Source organism: Saccopteryx leptura, chromosome 2 (assembly GCF_036850995.1).
Source record: "Saccopteryx leptura isolate mSacLep1 chromosome 2, mSacLep1_pri_phased_curated, whole genome shotgun sequence".
NCBI lineage: Eukaryota > Metazoa > Chordata > Mammalia > Chiroptera > Emballonuridae > Saccopteryx > Saccopteryx leptura.
Window position 1 is genome coordinate 382,442,256 of NC_089504.1, and position 13,466 is coordinate 382,455,721.

The window sequence follows — 13,466 nt, forward strand, 5'->3', positions numbered from 1 at the left end:
AAACAGATCACCATAGTGTGTCAGGGACAAAAATAAAGCAGGGTGAGGAGACCGAGGTCGTAGGAAGCTCATAGACAGGGTTTGAGTGGAAATCTAATGGGAAGGAGGGAGGGAGCTGTGTGGGGACGTGGGAAGAGCATTCCAGGTAGAGGGCACAGTCAGTGCAGAGGCCCTGAGGTGAGTCCGGGCACACCTAGGAGTTCATTCTTGCTAGAACAGTGTGAGTAAGGGGTGGAAGCAGAGGCTATAGTCAGAGGGTTTGGGAGGGGAGGTGGGGACAGGGTGCAGAGCAGTCCTATAGGGCTTGGGTGGTCACAGGAGGACTCAGATGGGAGCCAGAAGGGAGAAATGATATCTGTCCTAATTTTTGCCTGTTAACAACTTTGACCTAGCAATTGATTTTTTTTTTTTTTTTTTTTAAACAGGGACAGAGAGAGAGTCAGAGAGAGGGATAGATAGGGACAGACAGACAGGAACAGAGAGAGATGAGAAGCATCAATCATCAGTTTTTCGTTGTGACACCTTAGTTGTTCATTGATTGCTTTCTCATATGTGCCTTGACCATGGGCCTTCAGCAGACCGAGTAACCCCTTGCACGAGCCAGCGACCTTGGGTCCAAGCTGGCGAGCTTTTTGCTCAAGCCAGATGAGCCCACGCTCAAGCTGGCGATCTTGTGGTCTCAAACCTGGGTCCTCCACATCCCAGTCTGACGTTCTATCCACTGTGCCACCGCCTTGTCAGGCATGCTTTTACTTTTAATTTTTTAATTTTTATTTATTTATTTATTTATTTATTTTTTTTACAGAGACAGAGAATCAGAGAGAGGGATAGACAGGGACAGACAGACAGGAACGGAGAGATGAGAAGCATCAATCATTAGTTTTTCGTTGCACATTGTGACACCTTAGTTGTTCATTGATTGCTTTCTCATATGTGCCTTGACCACGGGCCTTCAGCAGACCGAGTAACTCCTTGCTGGAGCCAGCGACCTTGGGTCCAAGCTGGTGAGCTTTTGCTCAAACCAGATGAGCCCACACTCAAGTTGGCGACGTCGGGGTCTTGAACCTGGGTCCTCGGCATCCCAGTCCGACACTCTATCCACTGCACCACCGCCTGGTCAGGCATGCTTTTACTTTTAATTGAAATTTTTAGACACATGAGAGTAGAGAGAATTACTACAATGACTCCTGGCCCATATCCATCACCAGCCATATCCATCTTATCAATTCACAGCCTGTGTGATGTTATCTGTGCTCCCACTCCACCTGCTTCAGTGATTTTCAAGCAAATTCCAGACAGTGTATCATTTCGTATTTAAATATTTCAGTGTGTATCATTAAAAGATAAGGACTTAAAAAACAATCACAAACACCTAAAATATTAACAGGAAAATTCCATAATATCATCAACTATCTAGCCAGTGGTGAAATTTCCAGAATGCTGTCATATTATTTTTTTATAGTTTTCAAATTAGGATTTTTTTTTTTTGTATTTTTCTGAAGCTGGAAAGACAGAAACAGTCAGACAGACTCCCGCATGCGCCCGACCGGGATCCACCCGGCACGCCCACCAGGAGCAACGCTCTGCTCACCAGGGGGCGATGCTCTGCCCCTTTGGGGCGTCGCTCTGCCGCGACCAGAGCCACTCCAGCGCCTGGGACAGAGGCCAAGGAGCCATCCCCAGCGCCCGGGCCATCTTTGCTCCAATGGAGCCTTGGCTGTGGGAGGGGAAGAGAGAGACAGAGAGGAAGGAGGGGGGGGTGCAGAAGCAAATGGGCGCCTCTCCTGTGTGCCCTGGCTGGGAATCGAACCCGGGTCCCCCGCACGCCAGGCCGACGCTCTACCGCTGAGCCAACCAGCCAGGGCCTCAAATTAGGATTTTTATTTATTTATTTTTATTTATTTATTTTTTTGTATTTTTCTGAAGCTGGAAACGGGGAGAGACAGTCAGAGAGACTCCCGCATGCGCCCGACCGGGATCCACCCGGCACACCCACCAGGGGCGATGCTCTGCCCACCAGGGGGCGTCGCTCTGCCGAGACCAGAGCCCCTCTAGCGCCTGGGGCAGAGGCCAAGGAGCCATCCCCAGCGCCCGGGCCATCTTTGCTCCAATGGAGCCTCGGCTGCAGGAGGGGAAGAGAGAGACAGAGAGGAAGGGGGGGAGTGGAGAAGCAAATGGGCACTTCTCCTATGTGCCCTGGCCGGGAATCGAACCCGGGTCTCCCGGACGCCAGACCGACGCTCTACCGCTGAGCCAACTGGCCAGGGCCTCAAATTAGGATTTTTAAAAAGACCACAAATACATGTGGTCAGTATCTCCAAGTCTCTTAATCTCTTGAGTGTCCTGCCTTCCCCACTTTTGCAGTTTATTTGTCGGGACTTATTTGAACAGGCTCTACCTGTAGGAGTTGGGGGAGTAGGAGCAGGGAGCAGCAGGAGTTATTGCAATATCCCAGGTGGCAGGGTGAGGGATGTGGCAAGGTCTGATGTGGAAGAGGAGGCCAGGGCATTGTTGTTAGTTGGGGCTGGGGCTGATGGAGCAGACACCTCTGAGTAGGGCCATGAGGGGCTGGGACTTGCAGGATGAGCAGGAGTTTCCTAGTGGTTTTGGAGGAGGGGGACTGAGCAGCTGGGGTCCCTTTGGCCCCGCTTTGGGCATTCTGATGTAGGGTTCTGTCTCCTCCCTGTCTCTGACTGGTCTCTCTGTGCATGCCTTCTCCCTAGGGAAGTACCACTGCCCAGTGCTGTTTACCGTGTTCACCAACAACACCCATATTGTAGCCATCAGGACCACTGGCAATGTCTATGCCTACGAGGTAGGTTCTCGGGAACTGTGTCACATAAGGCTCTTAAGGTGTGTGCTCCTGGGAACCCTGGTCTGGGCTCTGGGATTGCACTGGGTGCAGCTGTCCCTTGGGGTCAACATTCTGAGACATTGGCACAGTCTAGAACAGGCAGGGCCTTCCTGTGACCGCTGTGACTCTGGACCTGAAACCTGGGTAGTTCCTTTGTACCTGTGGGTCCTCCCCGCAGTCATCTTCAGAGAAGACTCTTGGCCCTGGAAGGAAACCTATGCTCTGAAGGCAGGCTCCAGGGCTTTGAGGGGAGTCCTGAGCACCCCAGTTCCTGGCAGGGTCTCCAGGAGGAGCAGATGCAGGCTGGTGGGCAGGTGTGTGGGAGAAGAGCCCTGGTTTCCACACCAGTTCTCTAGGCGTGCCAGCAGCGGGTAGAGTGCAGGGCCCAGGGCCTGTGTTGCAGGAGGTCCTCTCTGAACTGTTTTCATGCCTGTCCCTGGCTGTCGGCAGGGTCCAGGTGGCCAGCACTTCCCTAGGGGTCCTGGGGTGACACCTTGCCTGTGTGTGCATGGATGTGGGGGGGCTTGTACAGATGGGTGGCCTTCTTGAACCTGTTTGCTGATCTGTAAGATGAGAGTGTCCTTTGCTCAGAGGGCTAAATTCAACTTTCTGGGGCTCAACAAACTTCACCCTCAGAGGCAGGACTGTTGCTGTGAGCCCGTGGTGGCTACACAGTAGTCCTGTCCTTTCCTCACTGCTGGAATGGTGGCGCTGTCTAGGTGAGCTCCCAGTCTGGGTCAGGGACAGCACTGTAACCGCTGGCTTCCTCCTGGCTGCAGGCAGTGGAGCAGCTAAATATCAAGGCCAAGAACTTCCGAGACCTCCTGACTGATGAGCCTTTCTCCCGCCAGGACATTATCACCCTTCAGGTGGGTGTCCCTTCCTGCTATTGTTTTCAGGAGGGACCACCCCGAGAACCTTGGCATGGCTCCTCTCTGCCAGCCCTCCCTCTCCAACCAGATGCAGCGGCTTCCTCCTTCCCACTGTCTGGTTGCAGTTCCCAGCTGCTACTGGCAGTGTCCCGCCTCCTGCCTCCTTCCACTCAGCCACATGGGCCTTCGCACATACCATGTCCTCAGTCTGGCGCTCACGTCTTGCCTTTGGTGCCTGTCCTTGCCGTGTCAGGGCTGCTCATCTCTGGCCCCAGAGCCATGTCAGCATCCGAGTGGCTTCTTTGCAGGCCTGGCTCTCTCCCCACCCTATTGAGAATGGGGTGTGTGTGTGTGCTCTGTACCCCAGCACTGGGCACTGGGTACCCCTGTCAGAGAACCCTGGCTGAGTTTATTTAAAAACATGGACTTAGGCCCTGGCCGGTTGGCTCAGTGGTAGAGTGTCGGCCTGGCATGCAGGAGTCCCAGGTTCGATTCCCGGCCACGGCACACAGGAGAAGCGCCCATCTGCTTCTCCACCCCTCCCCCTCTCCTTCCTCTCTGTCTCTCTCTTCCCCTCCCGCAGCAGAGGCTTCGTGGCCTCTGCCTCAGGCGCTGGAATGGCTCTGGTTGCAGCAGAGCGGTGCCCCAGATGGGCATGCCGGGCGCATCCCGGTCGGGTGCATGCCGGAGTCTGTCTGACTGCCTCCCCGTTTCCAACTTCAGAAAAAAACAAAAACCAAAAAAACCCCAAACAAAAAACAAAAAAAATGGACTTAGAAAATCCGGGGTTGACTTAGATGAGAACTGTCCCTTCTGTGGCTTGTCCCATTCTAATGAGAGGTTAGTATGCTTTCCTTCCAATGGGGTGGGCTCTCTGTGCCCAGGGCCCAAGCACTGTGCGGTCCGTGTCTGGCAGCCAGGCTGAAGGGAGTACGGGACGGCCTGTGGGAGGGCTGAAGGTGGGCACGCCATATCTGCCCATGTTCCCTTGAGAAAACCGTCCGTTCTATGGCTGCTTAACAGCAGGGGACGCTTGCCTGCTGTGTGCCAGAGAAAAGCAGATGCAGTTTAGTGATTTGGTGAGCAGCTGGCTACTGTTCCAGTCTCCTCCCTACGCCTGCTCGTGGCCCTGCCTGGGGCAGAGCCTTCTCACCACCCCTGGCACCTGTCCCCTGCTAGCGCCCCCGGGCCTCTGTGCAGCCACAGACCTCTCCCTTCCTGGCCCAGAACCCTCGTGCCGCCCAGCTCTCCTTTGCTGCCCGGGGCGACTGTGTGGCCTGCAGCCTAGAGCCCGGCTGTGCTGCCGAGCTCACTTCACTATATGTGCTCTTTTTGTTGCAGGACCCCACCAATTTGGACAAATTCAACGTCTCCAACTTCTTTCATGTTAAGAATAACATAAAAATAATAGATCCAGGTATGGAGAGCCAAGGGTGGTCTGGGTACCAGGAGATGGGGGAAATAAGTCCGTGCTCCCTGGGCAAAGCCTCCACCTTCCTGAGGCCAGAGTCTCAATCAAGCTGAGACAGGTCTGGAATTTCCTGAGCTGACGTACAGCTTCTGTGCTGATTGGCAGGACTATATGGCGCAGACCTGCCCATAGGGGGCCTGATGTGGTGGGTGCCAGCAGGCCCTCATGCCTTAGTGTTCACAGCCTCATGCAGGAGAGGCCTGGACACCTCGTCATTCCCACTCAAGACTCAGTTGCAGAGGCCCTTGAGGCTGCTTTCCTATCTAGGCCCTTAGGATGGGGCCCTGTCTTTGCTATTTAGAAATTGTCTCTGTTCTCATAGCAGGGATGGGTGGTTAGACAGGCAGGTGGGTTCCATGAGGGGTGGTATGGCACCGTTTAGCCAGCTGGTCATTACCAAGGTCCTGTGAGCAGAGCTCTTTCTGAACGCTCTTGGGACCACAGCTGGGCTGGGGACAGAGACAAAAGTTGACTCCAGCAGAAGCCTTGGTGGGTAGACTGCTCCCCTTCTGGGATGTTCCCTCACTCCCTAAACACACCTCCCTGGGTTTGCAGCAACTGCGAAGGTGTTACTCTGATGGAGGGTTGACCTATGTCTTGGTCCAGGACTTCTGCTGGTGCAGCCAGCTCTGGCCTCTTGTCTCCATCTTGCACATCTGGGGACATTCTTGGGGGCTCAGCTGCTCAGAGCCACCATGCTGTTTTGTAGATGAAGAAAAGGCGAAACAGGACCCATCATATTATTTGAAAAATACAAACACTGAGACCCGAGAGACACTGCAAGAGCTCTACAAGGAGTTCAAAGGGGACGAGGTCCTGGCGGCCACCATGAAAGCCCCAGAGAAGAAGAAGGTGGACAAGCTGAATGCTGTGAGTAGGTGGAGGGCCACGCAGCTGCCAGCTCAGGCCACCCCCCTCATTATGGTGCCTTGTAGTGGTTCTGGGATACAGTTGGACGGAAAGCAGCTAGGACCCCAGAGCCAAGGTGCTTGGGGGCCCAGAGGACAGCTGCAGTTGGGGTGACAGCTGGGTATGCTGAGGACCACATGAGTGGTCTACATCATGGTCTGGCTCAGTCTGGGGAGCCTGGAGCAGACACACGGGGTGGACTGCTGCCGGCCGGCTGTGGAGGTGCCATGTGATGCAGTGACCTTGGGCGTGCAGGTCTGTGGGAAGGGCTATCCCATGGGGACACTGCCCTGCAGAGCTGGTCATTTGGTGCCCAGGGAGAGGTGGTGGGGGCATTTCAGGGCTACTGTGGTGCTAAGGGGAGGAAAGAAGTGTTGCCAGTGGCAGTGATGGCAGCAAGATTGTGCCCTGGTCTTTCAGGCCCCAAAGCTGCCCCTTCAGCCCGGTGAGCTGAAGCTGGGTGTGGGGAGGTGGGGCTCTGAGGCTCCCTCCTTGGAGTGTTCAGCAAAATTTACAAAGGAAAAAAAAGTTTGTTCATAATTCCACCACTTTAACACAGTAGCTGTTAGCATTTTGGAGAACTTCCTTCTGATGGAGAGAAATTTCTCTTATTTTTTCCTTCTGCCTAAGATGAAAACAATATTTATTGGGGCTTATGTTTTCCTGATTAAATATATAATGTGTTTATTGTAGAAACTAAAAACTTTTTTAGAGAGAGAGACAGACAGGCAGGGGGAGAGATGAGAAGCATCAACTCGTAGTTGTATCACTTTAGTTGTTCATTGATTGCTTCTTATACATGCCTTGACCAGGGGGCTCCAGCCAAGCCAGCGACTATGGGATCATGTCTATGATCCCATGCTCAAGCCAGTGACCCCCTGCTTAAGCTGGTGAGCTTGCACTCAAGCCAGTGACCTCGGGGTTTCAAACGTGGGACCTCAGCGTCCTAGGTTGATGTTCTTTCTATCCACTTTGCCACCACCAGTCAGGTGAAACTAAAAACTTAAAAAAAAAATTATTGGCCCTGGCTGGTTGGCTCAGTGGTAGAGCCCGGCCTGTGGAAGTCCTCTGCTTCTCCACCCTTCCCCCTCTCCTTTCTCTCTCTCTCTTCCCCTCCTGCAGCCAAGGCTCCATTGAAGTAAGTTGGCCAGGCATGGAGGATGGCTCCATGGCCTTCGCCCCAGGTGCTCAAATGGCACAGTTTGCAACAGAGCATCGCCCCCTAGTAGGCAAACCGGGTGGATCCTGGTCAGGCGCATGCGGGAGTCTGTCTCTCCGCCTCCCCACTTCTCACTTCAGAAAACGCAAAATAATAATAATTATTTATTTTAGAGGAAGAGAGAGAGAGAGAAACAATGATCTGTTTCTTTATGTGCCCTGACCAGGGATCAAACTGGCAACTTCTGTGTATGGGATGATGCTCTAACCAGTTAAGCTATCTGGCCAGGTCTAGAAACTGAAAACTTTTGAAAAGAAACTAGAAGCCCTTCGTTCCTTAGGGCCTTGGGGAAAGATCAGTTTGAGCTAGGCCATCCTGTTCTCCAGGAGGTTCCTGGTGGTGTCTTTGGGTGGTGGCCAGGGACACCTACCTGGAGGAGAGGTGCCAAGCAGGGGCCTCAGAACTGGGGACAGCTGGCTTCCATGTCCCCAGTCCACCAGCCTCCCAGGGTGCTGCTGATGTGCCTGTGTGGTTTCTCGGCAGGCCCACTATTCCACCGGGAAGGTTAGCGCCTCCTTCACCTCCACAGCCATGGTTCCAGAGACCACACATGAAGCAGGTAACTGCCTTCGCTTCTTCCTCCCCAGTAGTGCTGCCAGTAGTGGCTGAGGCAGGTTCCCTGCTTCCCTGTCCTCAACTTCTGGGCTTTGTGGGTTCTTAGCAGCTCAGGGAACGTGGAGAGACAGACACTTGGAAGGTGTGTTTGTGTCTGCGGTGGGGTGGCTGTAGTGAGTGCTAAGCTAGGGGAAGGAGGCCCTCCCTGCTCTGTCCTGCCTGCTGCGGTCCCCACCTTGGCCTCTTCCCAGGCTGCTCATGGGCACCTTAGCCCTCCACCAAAGCCACCATTAGCCCTGGCCGGTTGGCTCAGTGGTAGAGCGTCGGCCTGGCGTGCAGAAGTCCCGGGTTTGATTCCCGGCCAGGGCACGCAGGAGAAGCGCCCATCTGCTTCTCCACTCCTCCCCCTCTCCTTCCTCTCTGTCTCTCTCTTCCCCTCCTGCAGCCGAGGCTCCACTGGAGCAAAGATGGCCCGGGCACTGGGAATGGCTCCTTGGCCTCTGCCCCAGGCGCTAGAGTGGCTCTGGTCTTGACAGCGTGACGCCCCGGAGGGGCAGAGCGTCGCCCCCTGGTGGGCGTGCCGGGTGGATCCCGGTCAGGCGCATGCGGGAGTCTGTCTGACTGTCTCTCCCAGTTTCCAGCTTCAGAAAAATACAAAAAAAAAAAAAAAAAAAGCCACCATTATCATTGTCCCCAAGCCGTCTTCCTCTTGTGTTTTTGGCCTGTCAGGTCCCCAGCCCACCCCTCCTCACTCACTCCCACCCTTGGGCTCTCTCCAGAGTGGTCCAGGCCTTTGTGCCTGGTGTGGGGTGTGGCTCTGTTTGGGTTGAGGGAAGGCATCGAGTTTGAACCTCTGCTTGCAGCTGCCATTGATGAGGACGTGCTGCGCTACCGGTTTGTGAAGAAGAAGGGCTACGTGCGGCTGCACACCAACAGGGGTGACCTCAACCTGGAGCTGCACTGCGACATGGTGGGTGTTGGCCGTCCCCTCCCCTGCCCACGGTCATTTCCAGGGTCTTACACGGGGAGCTGCACTTAGGATGTGCTTGTAGTAGAAGAGTCTGTCCTCCAGAAGGGGTGGGCGCCCCATTCCCTCCCCAGAAGGGACTGTCAGCCATGGGCCGCGGGTCAGCCCAAGCCGGGCGTGCACAGGTGCTGCTGTCTCCCTGCAGCCCTCGCTCCCGGGCTCTGCGGCTGCAGTATCAGGCAGGGCAGCTGACCCTCTTCTGCTGCAAGGTCAGGACTTGGGTGACATTTGTGACTCTCCTTTGGGCGCTTTATGCCTCACAGAAGTATCTGGGCTATTTTGCAGACGCCAAAGACCTGTGAAAACTTCATCAAGCTCTGTAAGAAGCAGTATTATGATGGCACCATTTTCCACAGATCCATTAGGAACTTTGTGGTGAGTGATGTGGTTCAGTGTTGGCCTCACGGGGCCAGAGGAATCCCGGAGGTGACTTCTGTTGTACTTGGGAGCCCTGAGTGCCCAGCTTGGCCACACCGCGCTTGTGCAGAGCTGAGCTCTCTTTGAGCCCATCTGGTAGGTGGGGAGTTGCTTCCATCAGGTGGCAGTGGCCACCTGCAGCAGGGCCTCAGGGTCATGGGCATGGCTGGCTCACTGACTTTTGTTTTTCTTGCAGATCCAAGGTGGTGACCCCACTGGCACAGGCACAGGTAGGTACTGGTGCTGGGGTCCCTGGGCAGCTTTGGCTGCCCGTGGGCCATGAGGGGGTAGGTGAGTGGGGCTGTGCTGAGTTCCAGGTGTGAAATCGGACCAGCTGCAAGGATGCTGTGTGGCCTTGGGCCCACCTGTTTTCTCACTTTGAGATGGTTATAGATGTGATAGATGGAAGTGGGAGTGTGCTCATGGGCACCTTAGCCCTCCACCTGTCGCTTCCTCCACAGGCCTCCAGGGCCTCCATCTTTGTCAGTGGACCAAGGGGTGTTTCGGGGAGCCCACACCAGAGGAAGGTTGCGCCCTGCCCCAGATGTCTGGCTGCCCTTCCACTGCCTCTCAAAGCGCCCCCTCAGCTTGTCAGCTGCTTGGGCCTGGGTCTAGTCCTTGTCCCTCACCCAAGAGGGTAAGCAAAAGCAACGTGTGGCCTTGGCTCTTAACTCTCTGTTCTTAGGCCAGGCCACACGCAGGGGCTTCAAGGGGCCCTCAGGGCCAGGGCTGCCCTCCAAGGTGCCCCTGCCCCAGACACAGCCCCAGCAGTACCTTGTGCCCCTTGATACTCAGCATAGCTTTCTGGAGCTGGGCTGCAACCTGCTGGCCATACTCAGTGAGGACCTAGTCATTCTTGCTGCCAGCCATGCTCCTTTCTCTTCCAGGTGGGGAGTCGTACTGGGGAAAACCATTCAAAGATGAGTTCCGGCCCAACCTTTCGCACACGGGCCGGGGTATCCTCAGCATGGCCAACTCGGGGCCCAACACCAACAAGTCTCAGTTGTGAGTTGCTGGGTGTCTACGGGATGGGTCTGCAGAGGTGGTCTGGGGCTCCCTTCAGCCTTGCCCTGAAGGCTGTGCTTGACTTGAATCCAGTCAAGGTGTGCAGCGCCCCTTGGGGAGGTGAACTCACACTCGACACAGCCCAGACTAGCCCTGCCTGAACGCAGGTGCATGCACCTATGTGTAGAACAAGTCAGCAGGCAGCACTGGGCCTTGAGGCGTGTGCCTGTGAAGGAGTGTCAGGAGCTCCTGGAAGATGCAGGAAGGCTTCCTGGAGAGGGCACCAAAGGAAGATGTGGGTGTGGCAGGGAGGGGGCGTGGCGCAGGAGGGGCTGGAATCCAGGTCGGGCTTGAGCAGTCATTGACTGGTGCATCTATAGAAGTGGGTACTTGGTAAGGCTCCGAGCATTCTGCTTTGAACATTTGTGTCAGCTGCCTGGGACACCCACCTTGTTCCTGGTGGGTCTGACTTTAGGTACTGAAAGAATGGGCTAGAAGTATAGGCCTGAATGTCCCCATGTCCAGACACATAAAGGGGGAGGTGAGGGGCCTCCAGGGGCAAGTGTGGGGAGAGGGCGGCTGGGTCAGCCTGGCACAGGTAGCAGTGGAGGGGTGTCTGCGAGGCCAAGTGGGGAGGCTCCTGGCTCCTTTCCTCTCTCCTGTGCAGTCGTACATTATGTCTCTGTCTAAATTGGGATCAGATTCTGGACTCTATTCTGTCTATTGCATGTTATTCCTGCACCTATGTTATACATATTTGATTACATTCTCTGTAGGAAGTTTTGGAGGCAGGCCCACGCTCACAATTTTCACTTTATTTTTTGGCTCTACTTTGTTTTTAGTCTTTGATGTAAACTGTTAAGATCATTTTATCTAGAGCTTTGAAAATTCTACTGGGAGTCTAATTAGAATGACGTGGTATCTATATTTTGTAAGGATGATGTGTATATGACATTTTCCATCTTAGAATTTGGCTTTTCACTATGCATGTGTTTATTTTCTAATTTGACTTTATAGTTTTCCCCTCCTGGTGGCTGTGCACTGGGCTTTCTCCTGGGGGGCCAGAGGACCCAGTGCCCTGGGTGACCCTGTGGTTGACAGGCTGCCCAGGACAGGCTGGGTATGGGGGCTGTGCACACACCTGAGCAGCTTCCTGGAACAGGCTTAGGACGTGTGTGTGTCCTGGTTTGTGCCCTGTGCTGTGGGGCTGAGACGGGCCAGGCGGGGAAGTTCCAGGTGCTCCCTGACCCTCCTGTCCTCCCCAGCTTCATCACCTTCCGCTCCTGCGCTTACCTCGACAAGAAGCACACCATCTTCGGGCGGTAAGAGAAGCTGCTGCGTGAGGGTGCTGCGAGGGTGGGCTTCCCCAGCTGGGGCCTCTCACTGCCTTTCCCTAGGCGCAGTCCTACCTTTGCCCTCTTGACGGTCCTTGCTGAGGTCATGGCTGTGCACAAGCAGGGACTTTGGGCTTCTGTGTTGGACAGGGGACCTTGGCTAAGGAGAGGAGGCCAGCTCCAGCCCTGCCTGGTGGCTGTCCTGCCCAAACTCTCAGGTTCTCCTTTAGACGACCCAGAACCACACGCCTGGGCCACCTCCTGCTTTTCTCTCCATCCTCTGGTCCAGGGGTTAGGAGACTTTCCTGTGAAGGCCAAGGTGGTATCTCCAGCTTTGTGGCCTCACGGTCTCTGTCACACTGTTAGCTTTGTGATTGCAGCGCAAAAGTAGGTCCAGTGTAGAAGCAACGGGTGCTGTTCTAATAAGACCTGACTGGTGGTTGGCCTGCTGGACTGGCCTCTCAGGCCCTCATCTCCTGGCCCACGGCCCTGTCCAGGCCCTGCAGGTCTTTCTGCAGGCAGTCTGCTGTACCCTCACCTGTGTGAGGCCTTCATGGGCCAGCAGCATGGGTCTGCCCTCAGCCCCTCTTCCTAGCATGCCACGGGGACTTGGCCTTTGGGGATGTCTGAACCAGGCCTGTTGAGGCCCCCTGTCCCTCTGCTGCAGGGTTGTTGGGGGCTTTGACACACTGACAGCAATGGAGAATGTGGAGAGTGACCCCAAAACTGACCGCCCTAAGGTATGTGCCCTGGGAAAACAGAGGGGCCACTCCTCAGTCTCAGCTAGGCAGGTTCTGGGGCAGGGGTCCCCATACTTTTTACACAGGGGGCCAGTTCACTGTCTCTCAGACCGTTGAAGGGCCGCCACATACTGTGCTCCTCTCACTGACCACCAGTGAAAGAGGTGCCCCTTCCGGGAGTGCGGCGGGGGCCATAGTTTGGGGGCCCCTGCTCTGGAGCCTTTAGTCCTGCCCACTGTCCTCCCCTCTGTGTAGGAGGAGATCCGCATTGACTCCACCACAGTGTTCGTGGACCCCTATGAGGAGGCTGATGTTCAGGTGAGGAGGGAGCAGCCACAACACAGGGAGGGGCTTGGGGGAGCTCTAGACAGCCCAAGGGACTCTGGGCCAGCCACTGCCCTACTCCACAGATTGCTGAGGAGCGGAAGAAGACCCAGCTGGAAGAAGCAGCCCCAGAGAGCACAGTGAAGAAGAGCCAGCCCAAGCCAGGGAACCAGGGCCCCCTGACGTACCGCCAGGGGGTGGGCAAGTACATCAACCCGGCAGCCACGTGAGTGGGGTGGGAGTGGTGTTTCCATGGTGCGCTCTGCTTACTGATTGCACAGGTCTGAGCCTGCTTGGGATTGAGCAGTGAGCCAGTGCAGGGGCCCTGACTGCAGGCTGAAGTGAAGACCAGACTCGGGTTGGGGGTGATGTGGGGACACGTGGTTCCCATCTCAGACCCCTGGCCCCCATAGCAGCTGGAGTCTGGCTCTTATCTTTCCAGGAAACGTGTAGCAGACGAGGAACCATCAACCAGTGCAGCTGTTCCTGTGGCCAAGAAAAAGGCCAGCCAAGGTTTCAGGGACTTCAGCTCATGGTAGCAGCAGGCCTACTGCTCTGGACTCTGGTAGGGACATAGTGCTGGGCTTGTGTCCACGTCCCTGAGGCTTTTGCCCTCATAAGCCTGCCCTTTGGGCTGTGACTCAATAAAGCTCTTGGCTAGTGCCTGGATCCTTTTCCTGCCGTGGTAGCCCGTGGGCCTTGTCCCTCACCCAGCGCAGATGTCCTGGCCCTGTTTCCA

General features: G+C 55.4%; 1 protein-coding gene across 4 annotated transcripts in view; it reads left to right on the plus strand.

The window, feature by feature from the left end:
- The window catches only part of PPIL2 (peptidylprolyl isomerase like 2), a 53,171-nt gene that overhangs the window by 22,175 nt on the left and 17,530 nt on the right, over positions 1–13,466 (plus strand). For 2 of the 4 annotated variants that reach the window (XM_066365445.1, XM_066365444.1), the window contains exons 7-20: positions 2,724–2,815; positions 3,634–3,723; positions 5,068–5,143; positions 5,907–6,067; positions 7,809–7,884; positions 8,744–8,850; positions 9,193–9,282; positions 9,521–9,554; positions 10,212–10,329; positions 11,595–11,651; positions 12,331–12,403; positions 12,659–12,721; positions 12,814–12,953; positions 13,170–13,292. In XM_066365445.1, the coding sequence (XP_066221542.1) occupies positions 2,724–2,815; positions 3,634–3,723; positions 5,068–5,143; positions 5,907–6,067; positions 7,809–7,884; positions 8,744–8,850; positions 9,193–9,282; positions 9,521–9,554; positions 10,212–10,329; positions 11,595–11,651; positions 12,331–12,403; positions 12,659–12,721; positions 12,814–12,953; positions 13,170–13,266 (1,274 nt within the window). In that variant the 3' untranslated portion in view covers positions 13,267–13,292. Of the gene's footprint in view, positions 1–2,723; positions 2,816–3,633; positions 3,724–5,067; positions 5,144–5,906; positions 6,068–7,808; positions 7,885–8,743; positions 8,851–9,192; positions 9,283–9,520; positions 9,555–10,211; positions 10,330–11,594; positions 11,652–12,330; positions 12,404–12,658; positions 12,722–12,813; positions 12,954–13,169; positions 13,391–13,466 lie in introns of those variants that run through there. The other 2 variants (XM_066365443.1, XM_066365446.1) reach the window with 1 other exon arrangement.